We start from the raw sequence: 11,962 nt of genomic DNA, 5'->3' as shown, positions 1-11,962 counted from the left end.
GAAAGGGACATCTCCCCACTCTAGATTTGTTGCGGAGCTATGGTAATCTCTTGTTTTGGTGTCTCGGAGTTGGGCAGTGGATATCTGTCAAGTCTGTTAATTTTGGTTCACAGGGTTCTTCCTGCCAGGTATGTGGTGAACGGTGTGCCTGAATTCAGTAATGGCTTAGAGCTGGTGCCACTCACAGGTGAAGCATGCATCTTGGTTTTTGGTAAGGGTGTGCGTGAGTGGGTAGTGGTCTCTCGGAAAGATTGAAAGGTGTCTTCGGGCAGGTGCCTCGACTTTCAGTTGCGGTGTGTGTCGAGAAGTTCCCTTTCGAAAGTGCAGTACTTCCTCTCCGCTGGATTGAATTTTCAGTAGGCTGGTGGCTGCTAGGTAGGGGGTCAGAAAGAAATTGGCTATGAGGAACTTCTGCAGGTCCTTGTGCAGTGTCTGGACCTCTTGTTCTACATATGTAGCTACATGCATTCCCGGGGAAAGAGGGGCTCTTGGATTGGATTGCCTCAAGGACATAGTCAGCCTCCTTCATGGAACTTGTGATCTTACAGATGTGGAATTATAGGTTCACCCTTTAGAACCATGATGATGCCTCTGTTTTGTTCTAAAGGGTCCACAATAATAGTGTTAAGAGTCCTTATATAATTTTTAAGACTTCACAAAAAGCTTTCGAACCCTTCCCTGGGTTCATCTTCAGACAAAAAAAAAAAAAAAAAAAAAAAAAAAAGAAAACCAGGGAAGGTTCGAAAGCTTTTTGTGAAGTCTTAAAAATTATATACGGACTCTTAACACTTTGTATTATTATGGGCCCTTTAGATTCTAAAGTTTAGAACATTATATATACTCTCGCAATAGAGTTTTTCCCTAATAGATGGCTCTGTTGTTAAAAAGGTGGCAGATGGAAGCTGATTACATTTGTGTATATACAAAAAAACCTTGGCATTTAAGATAATCTTAAGTAAAAAGAAATACGCAGGATGTCAACATACGAACAATTGAGATCCTGAGTTTCTTTTTATTTTCAGAACCTTAACTGTCAGGATTGGAGCTGAGGTAACGATTGAGAAAAAGTATAAGAAGTGTGGAATCTCTAGAATGCAGAGGAAAAATCATAACACAATTGAGGAAGCTGTTGAGAGATGAGGTGTCTAAAAGCTGGAATACTGACAATAGATCCCCAAAACTGAAATGATCTGGAGATGTGATAAAGGAGAGGTGGGGAACAGCGTCCCAGAAAAGTAGTAGATTGGTAGTTGCCAAACAAAGACCAGTAGGAAGGCCCGAAGATCATGGGGGGGGGGGGTGGGGGGGGGGGGGGGGGGGGGGGGGGGGGGGGGGGGGGGGGGGGGGGGGGGGGGGGGGGGGGGGGGGGGGGGGGGTGGGGGGGGGGGGGGGGGGGGGGAGTACAAATGAAAATCTAGACCAGATGGGTATTTAAGCAGAAGAGAGTTGAAAGAACATATTTCACATCTAACTATAAGAGGAAAATCGGATGACTTGAAGATGATTATACAGGGGGTTTCCACTTCTTAGATTCTTCATTACAGGACTGGTTTTTTCCACCTGTAACCTTTTCTAAGGAAATATTCTGATTGTGTAATGCTCAACTTACTTTTTTTTTCAATTATCAGCCACATTATTATGATGGTGTTTTGCTAGGCTCCTTTTTATAAGATTAATTTTACCTATAAATCTCTTAAACTCAATGTCAAGTGTAAAGTATAGTTTTGTTTAGGTTAGAATTTGTTATTACTGCTACTTGGGGATGTTTTGAACAATCAAGTGTGGGCTGTGCTGGGGTTGTCATTACTTACAGGAAGCACTAAATACTGCAAGCATCTTACAGCTGCTGAATAAAGAGTAAAGTTCGTATACCCATGAAGCTTCCACAGCCACATGTAGTCTTTACATGCCTACAAAAAAATGGTTTTATTCATTACACAAAACTTTTACATATCGTACTTGTATGCTTCTTGTAAACACTTGTTTTTCATTATAAACAAACTCAACTCTTGATTTATTTCATGTTTAACATTAAATCCTTAATACATTATAAGTTAGCTATTACTAGTTTTCCAGTAATGAAATCCTTTATCAGTCTTCTCAGCTTCCATTTGCTTTAATGAACTTACTTTTGCTGTCTCCATTCTCTTAGATACTTCCAAATCTTCATCTTCTCTCAATATCACCACTAGTTAACAATGTATTCTCTGCAAACATCAGCCATTCTTAAACTCTTTTTTTCCATTAGTCTTTCACTTTGTTTGCTTTTGTATGGTGTTTTTACATTGCATGAAACCAATGGTTATTCAGCAATGGGACCAATGGCTTTAGTTTTACTTTTACTGTTGCCCTAATTTCTTTATCAAAGTTATTCCATCTAATGAATAACTTATAATGGCATGAACTTCATGCAAATAGTTATTTTCAATTTTATTCAAGAACTATTTTAAAAATTGATCCCAAAAATAGTTGCAATGTAAAGGAAAGGGGTTGCTGAATATATATCAAGTAAAAGTTAGCTTCTCCACATACTTTACATTATAGGGAGATTGTGAGAACGCTGCTTTAACATATGCTCTTACCTTCTTCTAGATCTGGAATTCCAAATATTCAAAACTGTATTTAAACTGTTTTTAAAAGGTGGTTTTGTTCTCACAATACTAATGGCCACAAACACTGATAAAACAGTTTAGTTTGAAAGTAAGTGAATAATTAAGTCTGAACTTTTTGATGTGTAAGATCATTGATGTTGCCTTTTAAGTGTCATACAGAAAACTTTTAAAACTTCAGGTAGAACTTTCTCTCAATTTACAACTGGTCTCTTAGCCATGTAAGGCCACTTCCAACTGTAAAAGTATCAAACAGAGAATTTCAAACATTAGCAGAGCAACATATGGCAAATATCATACATAATGACCAAATGAAATTTGACAATAAAAAACTTCGTATCTCGTTTTTTTTTTTTTTTTTTTTTTCAAAACTTTTTTTTTTTTTTTTTTTTTTTTTTTTTCAAAACTCTTCAACATATTATTTTGTCTTTTGCTGGAGCCATGAATAATTCTCAAATTACATAAAAACCATACTACTCAAGCTAATTTAAAAAAAAAGTAAACACTAGGACATAAAAAAAACCTACTGTGAAACTTTATTAATATAACATGGGAATAAGAGTTCCGCCTGTCGAAGATAACAACGCCATTTAATACCATACTTATTAATACATTAATATATAGAATTCATATCTTTATAATCTTTATCTTTTCCTTCTTTTGTTTTCTAGATGACCACCTTTCTTCTTACCAAATTTCTTAGGTTTCCTATAGGTTGGCAGAGCTTCAGCAGAATCTTCTAATAACACTACCCCAGGTGTGGCTGCACTTATACTGCTTCCTCCAAATGATTTAGATTTATTCACTTTTTCAGTCTCATCATCACTTCCTTCTTCATTCTCATCAGCCGGCAAACCTACTCGGTTGCAGAATGTTGTCCGAACTGAAATAGATAGTATGGATGTCAAATTATTCTTAATTACAAGAAAAATTAATTTTTGCCCTCTGCCACTACACGCCATACAATCATCCCTTATGCTTTGTTGTCTACCTGTTTACTTCTCAAATGCCCCATTCAATAAATATGATCACTATAAATCTGTACCTGAAGTCATTATTCATTGAACAACAATCCCAAAACAGATTACTACTGTACTGTGCATCATAATGGTACAGTACGGTCCCCAATTATGCGAGAATTTGGTCGATCCACGGCCTCACAGAATTGGAAATTCACAGATTTCCATACACATACCTTATGGGAATAATTCCATTAGTGCCAAGGCAAACGGCAACTTACCCAGTCAAACTTTTTTATACTACCCATTTTCAATACTTTCTATGTACTATACTGTAATTTTTTCTAATATGAAATATTTCTTATGGATAAATAAAACATTAAAAAGGTTTTAATAACTTGAAAAAGTTTAAAATTACACACAGGATGGTGAAAATCCCACACGTAAACAATGCCACCATTGGGTGCAAGTGTACTGTACGATACAGTCATTTCCTTTAAAAAACCCTTTGGATGGAATTTCCTCTACCCCTCTTCTGCCAAAAAAAAATTCAAAATCCTCTATCTCATCCTCCGTGAAGTTCTGCTGAAGGAAGGCTTCGTGAACCATTTGAGATTTTGGGGACTGCCGGATCATGTGTCTTCACTCCCGTTAGGCCTAGCAAACTTGGTTTCGAGCACCTGTCTCAGTTTCTTTGTCTGGCATGTTCACTATGTAATAGTTTTCATATAAATTTTTTCTACGATAAAAAAGAACTGATGAAAATTCAAAATTTGAAATAAAATTACAATTTCTTAAAAAGAAATGATAAAAATTCAAAATTCAACTTGAAATGACAGGTTCTTGAAAAGTTTAGATCGAACGATTCTCTCAAACACATCTGCTTCTCTGTTAATCACTTTTACTAGTCTTTTCATCAAAACCAATTTCAACAATAGAAAAAAATAAATGATCAAATGCCAAAAGTTAACTTAGAAAAAAAAATTCTTACTTCATGTTCAGCAATGACAGTTGTCGACTGCTGCCGAAATGGAAGTTGCTCCTTCCTTCGTCTTTAACTTTAGTTTCGAGAAAATGGGTCTTCCTCTTCAACTTCTAGGCAGATGCATACATGATGCGAATGATCAGAATACACTTCGCAGATCTGAATAATACATATGGCAATGATGATAATGCCAATCATTTATACACACTTTGCTATGACGTTACAAATGCGTAAGGCAGAGCCTTCCGTCTTAGCTAATGGCTGAGCAGAAGCCTTCAGGATACACTTCGCAGATCTGAATAATACCTATGGCGATGATGATGATACCGATCATTCAGAATACACTTCGCAGATCTGAATAAAACGTATGACAATGGTGATGATACAGATCATCCTTACACACTGCGCTATGACGTCACAAATGCGCAAGACAGAGCTTTCCGCCTTAGCTAATGGCTGAGCAGGAAACCTTTTTATTGCATTCCCCCTTGGAGGAATAAGTTTTTTCCTCCAAACATTCACCCAACCCCTTCTCTCAGATACCAATGAACCTCCCCACCCCACCTAAAATACTTGAAAAGACAATATATTTGATACGTTTTGTGGTGCGTGACTCGCAGACTTTGAACACCTTAGCAGATACAGAAAATCTATTTTTGAGAACTAGCGACTGCATAAAAGGGGAATCGCACAATTCGAATATGCATAATTCGAGACCGGACTGTAGTTCTTTGTTTCTTCTATCCCTTGTTCTCTTGCCACAATTCAATGTCTAACTTCAGTTTTTCCATTTTCCAATTTTCTCCCCTAATCTAAAAACCTAAAAGGTTTGTCCAGACATGAAAATCTAGATAACTGGCATGGTGGTCTAATGTGGTTACATATTGTCTAATATTAAATAAAAAATAATACACATACCAACCTACTTCCGAACATTCAACTTTAAAACATTCGAGACATACAAATAAACAGGCTGATCATATTATAAACTATTTTTCAAAAGTTGTGAAGCTATAAATGCTAGCTATGTCACTTTTAAGACAAAATGATAAGTTTCATTCAGTCTTTGAACAACCAGTATCTCCATGGAAGGTTCTCGACATACTTCCATACACTCTACATTTTATGATTCAAAGATGTGAGCTGTAAAGCAGTTTTCTAAAATCTGATCATAAATATTGGGTTAATTATGAAATAATAAATAGACTCCCAAAACAACATATTTCACTTTCTTAATACAACATACACTTGACCCCTGTTTGCTGAAAAAATCTGTATAACATGAATTCATAAATTTATTAAAACAAACCTTATTAAGTCATGGAATGTAAATTCTTACCTTTCTTTGAGTTGCGAATGTCCCACACTTTAAAATTGTTTTCACGGTTGTCTCCTCCCATGCAAAATACAAATGGCATATCTGGGCACTGAGATAAGCAATGGAGAACACCAAGCTTTGGATTGTCTTCTTTAATTAATTTTGGTTCTCCACCTAAAATATCCCATATCTTTACCGTGTTATCAGCTGATATGGTAACCAAGCATCCGGGACACAGAGGGCTCATTTGCAAACCTGTAATATAATTATACTGGTGAGGAAGTCATAAAGATGTGAGATTTACTTTGTGAAACTTTTAAAAGATAGTACATATTATTAAAATTAAGCCACTAATCAAATTCAAAATTCGAAAACAGCTAAAAGTAGTGATAAGATCGCACTGGTATGAGAAAGTATTAATACAACTGTGTTCGGAGACTTTTCACTGCATCAGTAATATGTACAATTTTGTATATATCATCATACTCATTTTGGAACAAAATGGATACATAGTGAAGCAACAAAATGATATGATTTTCAACAAATGGTTAACAAACATTCATGATAAGAGAGTTTATACAGATACCCAACATGCTGAGAATTATAATTACTATCTCTGGCTTAATAAGCATTCTGCCTGTACATGCTTCCTTAGGAACCTATCACTATGTATTTACTTTGTTGCCAAATAATAACATTTCCAATAAATAAGACATCTCAACTCTGATTCTCCCTTGTGAGGAAGAAAAGTCTCGAAAATTTCTTTGTTGAGATTATAAAACTACATTTACAGCATACAGTGATGTATTAAGAGACGGGTTATTAATAGTATTATATACGTATAAAGGATAAGTTTATCCAGACCTCTGAGCCTAAAAAATTCTCTTCTTAAACTAGTTATATTTAAGAGAATGGTAGGAAAACATAACAAGGATTCAAAACTCAGGGTAGGTTGATGAAGAGAAAGGCTAATTTCAAATTGCACAACAATAAATAAAAGTTATAGCACTGCTGTCATAAATTATAAGAAATAAGAGAAACACTCACCTGTACAACCATCTTCATGAGCATTCAAGGTCCATAAAGGTTTCTCCTGGCGGCAGTCCATTCCAAACACTGTGCCTTTGTCTGTACTTGCCTGTTAGAAAACATAATTGATATCAAGGAAGAGTAACAATGAATAGGTTCTAATGAAAGTATACAAGACATAATTCATGATAGGTAATATTTAGTTCTCTAAAAAAAAAAGTTATTTTACTGTAAAACCTTAGTTAACATTTTTATTTGCCCAAAAGGCTTATGAAATCATTATACTAATGGGACAATTTTCATTGGTCCTAATAACATTTACCTAATAACAAATCAAATTAACCATACCTAAAAATCCTAGATTTTAACAATATAAAAGTTTAACCTAAATGATGCATAAAATCCAGTCTCATAAGTAACACATGAGAATCAATGTAATTACTTACTAAGAAATGGTGTGGCTGCCCAGACAGTTTATTCCATAACACACACTCAATTTCACCATCCAGTTTCCATGACTTGAAAGATTCGCTATCATTGCAGTCAAATAATCTCACCGTTCTGAAAAATTTATTGACAGATGAAGCCTTCCATGACATTCTGAGAAAATAATCATTATGTTCTCAATAATTATAATTTTTATTAGTTTCACCTTACGTAGTTAATATAATAAAATATCCATCACACTTTCATTATAGACTTTTTAATTCTCACCTAAGTAACTGGTTTTAATTGTTGTCATGAAATAATTACTGTTGATATTTAAGGAATCTACAGTAATTAGGTTTTCCATGTAATTGTCCATGCCTCAAAAACTGAGCCTACGTAAATTCAAAAGAAAAAGCAAAGCAAATCAAGGTGTTAGGCAACAATGATGATGAAATGTAATATATTTTTTGACTATGCATTGAGATTTGTTACCTCACTAGTTATATTCTTATATACTTGCTAGAATTTTAAAGTTACTCTATCCAGATTTGCTGAAATTTTACTTACTCTACTTAGATTTGCAGGAGTTTCAAATTACTCTACACAAATTAAAAAGTTAGTAACTTTCCTATGAAAACCTTCCTCAATCAATGCAAACAGAAAAAGAAAGAAATGTATGAGACTTCATAATACACTCACAACATAAAATGAACCATTAAAAACATAGACACACAACTGAATTCTATCAACAATTAGAAACTGAATATGAGAACAGAAATGAATCCTTTACTGCAGTACTTGTACTGATCTCTCATTTTCATGCATGCATGTTCTGATCTCTCATTTTCATGCATGCATTAGTATGTGCAGTGTGAAAATGCTCCCTTGCTCCCACCGAACCCTTTGTGATAAAGTAATAATAATTTATTCACCCCTAATTGACTACAATTGGTTCTGGAGGTGGGAAACAAAGTTTCTGATGTGATGAGTATATTTTGTAAATAATCTCGGAAAAATAATTAAATATTAGTAAAGAATAAATAATCATGATTTTAAAAGTAAGTATTCAATTTGAATAAAAATAAACCTAGTACGTGCTGTAATACACCAACAAATGATAATAAAAATACTTTACTTACTTGTCACAAGCTCCAGTCAGAAGTGAATGAGGTTCTGTGTGATGCCACTTCAAAGCCTGTACTTTTTCATTAAATGATGTTAATTGCTGGGCTACACTTCCATACTGTAAGTCCCATAATATGACTGTCTGGTCAACAGAACCACTTGCTAAGACATGCCTGCAGGATACATATATGTTTTATTTATATATTGTGTTTTCTCAAGAAATTTATTTTGGATACTGTAATCAATAAATTCCAAAACAGCAACACTAAATATTTAACATCATGTAAAATAATAATTATATCATTAACTATAGTAATATTCTTATCAAGATATGGCCAAGTAAGCAAATCATTTTCCAAATTCTAGGTTCTCATTCAGCCTTTGAGTGGCCAATTTATAGACATAGAAAAGTTACAATTATTAGACAGCCTAGTGGGAAGTGATAAAAGGAAACAGATAATGAGTACCTCTACAAAAAAAAAAAAAAAAAAAAAAAAAAAAAAAAAAAAAAAAAAATTAGTTTCCACCATAAACCCAGCTCTAGCTTTTCTGATGTTTACTTTCACCATGAATACTGTACATAATAAATTGGTGGCTTCATTAAGCGACCATACTGGTATTACTGAAGTAGTTTAACAAAACCACCAAAAAACTTTCTCAGACTCTCATATAGGGATTATCCTATAATTTGTTCTTAAATGAGAACTTTAAACAGAAGCAAGGAAAAGTTGACGAAATTGAGCTGCTAAATAGCAAGTTTTAAAAAAGGAAATGGATGGAGAGTACTGTATGATGCCAAAAGCAATGCAGCTGATGTGGGGGCCAAAGGGTTACTGCAAAGAATCTTCAATAATGTTTACAAAGTGCCATACATGAAATAAATTTTTTTATAAGGCTGCTAAAAGATTTGTTCTTAAATATGTCAAAAATCAGAGCAGGAGAGATGCGAAGATGTTACACAGCTAGGAGAAAAAAGGACAAAAGGGAACAGAAAAGCAGCTTCAGTAAAGCCTTAAATGCAACACATGAAGCACACCATGGGCAGTTACTAATAACAGGGAGATTCAAGAATGAAAACAAGTCGTTCTAAAAGTAAGCTTTACCAAATTTAGGAATAAGGCTTAAATATACACATCGAGTTTTGGGATAGCTTGTAAAACATTACACAACATAGTGGAGAAGAGATTCATAAGTCTAAAAAGAGCGCAGAGGATAAAACTCCATTTCAGATAAAAAATTAAATACAGATTATATGCTGAATTACAAGAAAATGTAAGTAAACTAACTCGGCATATGTGTTCCATGCTAGACTGAGAACTGCATCTTTGTGGCCGACACCTGGTAACTTCTTTTTTTTCTTCCCTTTTTTACCCAATTTATAAGCTGGTTCCAAGCTGTCCACTAAGTCTAAATCCCAAACTTCTATCACAGGTGACATACTCCCAATTGCAACCATATTTCCTGCAAAACAATTTGAACAGAAATCAATAAAAATAGGCAAGACACTAGTTATTCATCAAATATTCACAAATGAACAGGAAACAGCATATTTTCTCAGGAAATTACAAATAAACAAGAAACAGCATACTTTCTCAAGAAATTGTTTCATACATAAAAACCATTATTTTTTAGCCTTATGCTTTGGTTCAAGGAGTGCAATAATCCACATGCATACCAACTGAAGATATAATTTTTATGGTAAAAGATCCAGCTCATTACAAGTAATGCATCTCAAGTACTTTACCTATGAAACTTTGGTTCAGGAAAAAAGCATCTATACTCACATGCAGAGTTAAAACCTCAGAGAAAATCAATGGTTTCTATAACTGGAACATTTAGAAAATTTTGAATGTCTACTACACTTGTCAAGGATATTAATGGATGTAAATTATTATCTCTTCAATCAAGACAACGTCCACAAATCCATGCCTAAGTATGTTTTATTGGCAGCCCACTCAAGGTTGTAGGATTGCTTAGAATTCATATCACGTGTGAGATCCTCTAGCTTGGAAGGTCTGATCACCAAATCAAGAGCGACAAAATAAAAAAATAAATGACTATCTGTTAACTATAAATATGGAGAGTTAATGCCAAATACCAGCCTATATGAAAAAAAGAGAGAGATGCAGATACAAGTAAATACATACCAGCAGGCAACACAGTTTCATGACAAAATATATTGAGAATTTCCTGAAAAATGTCACTAGAACAGAAGGAGCTGGTATACTCATATCTAGCATGCCAAATGGTTTGCTTAGTCAACTAATAAATTATGAGTACTGAGGTAACCAGAGCATGAAATTTATACAACAGACTGAAGTCCACATCTTGGAATGAAAGACAGATCCATTTTTAAATGGCTTTTTTGAGCAACAGAGCTACAGCATTCTGGAAAACAAGATGATGAGAAGTTGAAGAAATAATAAACAGTCAGCCGAGAAAATAATGAAAAGAAAGTTTATAGGTCACTGATGTCATTTTGGTAGCTGCGCAAGCTGAAGAAAAGGCAGTTTTGATTAATGAATCCTATACCTTAGAATTCTAGACTTACAGGAGACTTACAAGGCAGTGAAAAATAAAGGAAAGGTCCTATTTACCATGAGAAACTTGAAATATCCCCTCCCTCACTAAATTTTGAAAAGATCCAATATTACACAGTTCATACAGTCACCTCCTACAACAAGAACTACAAAAAGTGTACTATACTCCATGACCTTGAAAGTTGAGGGGTTAATAATGTGGAGAGCAACTTTGGCAGACTGTCAGAAAAATGGATTTCAACTGAAAGCAAACTGAATACTATTCAAACCTGAAGGTGGAAGGTCTCTAGATTTTAATGACACCAGTTTTTGCAACATCGCGAGACTACGCCACAACAAATAACTCTTGGAAGGAACCCACTGTTGCTGCACAGTTCATCATAAAGACGCTGGCATTATCCCTAACCTAGCCCTAAAAGTCTATCAAAACAAATGTTTTAATTAAAGTTCTGACAGAGGTAATGTGAAAGATTTGCTTGTTGGTCACATAAATATAATCATCTCAACCCATGGAAGATACTCTGGTGAATACTCAGTCTTGGGGCAAAAGAGATCCCTTGAAAGAGATATGTCAATCTTGTAGCCACCAAAAGAGGTTTTATGCAGGTTCACACTTGAATAAGGAATCCACTTGTACATAATTGATCATGGGGAACTATTAGTGCCTGTTAGAAAGAAGCACTAGAACAGCTGCCATTTCTAGGAATTGCAAGGTAATCAGGAAATGGAACAAAATTTCTTCTTTTTTCAGAGTACAGCGTTTCTGTGAATTATAGGAGAAACAAGAGCTAAACTGGAACATTTAGAAAATTTTGAATGTCTACTACACTTGTCAAGGAAATTAATGGATGTAAATTATTATCTCTTCAATCAAGACAACATCCACACATCCATGCCTAAGTATGTTTTATTGGCAGCCCACTCAAGGGTGTAGGATTGCTTAGAATTCATATCACGTGTGAGATCCT

The 11,962-nt window shown here is 34.7% G+C and overlaps 1 protein-coding gene across 1 annotated transcript in view; it reads right to left on the bottom strand.

The window, feature by feature from the left end:
• Positions 1-3,133: 3,133 nt before the first annotated feature.
• LOC135202478 (periodic tryptophan protein 1 homolog) overlaps positions 3,134-11,962 on the bottom strand; it is a 71,755-nt gene continuing 62,926 nt past the window's right edge. The window contains exons 7-12 of the mRNA XM_064231889.1: positions 9,741-9,915; positions 8,469-8,627; positions 7,347-7,461; positions 6,919-7,009; positions 5,893-6,126; positions 3,134-3,492 (exon numbers count right to left, since the gene is read on the bottom strand). Coding sequence (XP_064087959.1) covers positions 3,254-3,492; positions 5,893-6,126; positions 6,919-7,009; positions 7,347-7,461; positions 8,469-8,627; positions 9,741-9,915 — 1,013 coding nt within the window. The 3' untranslated portion in view covers positions 3,134-3,253. The remainder of the gene's footprint in view (positions 3,493-5,892; positions 6,127-6,918; positions 7,010-7,346; positions 7,462-8,468; positions 8,628-9,740; positions 9,916-11,962) is intronic.

The sequence above is a fragment of the Macrobrachium nipponense genome, chromosome 30 (assembly GCF_015104395.2).
Source record: "Macrobrachium nipponense isolate FS-2020 chromosome 30, ASM1510439v2, whole genome shotgun sequence".
NCBI lineage: Eukaryota > Metazoa > Arthropoda > Malacostraca > Decapoda > Palaemonidae > Macrobrachium > Macrobrachium nipponense.
The sequence above is the reverse complement of the archived record's forward strand: the minus strand, read 5'-3'. Positions and strand labels throughout refer to the sequence as shown.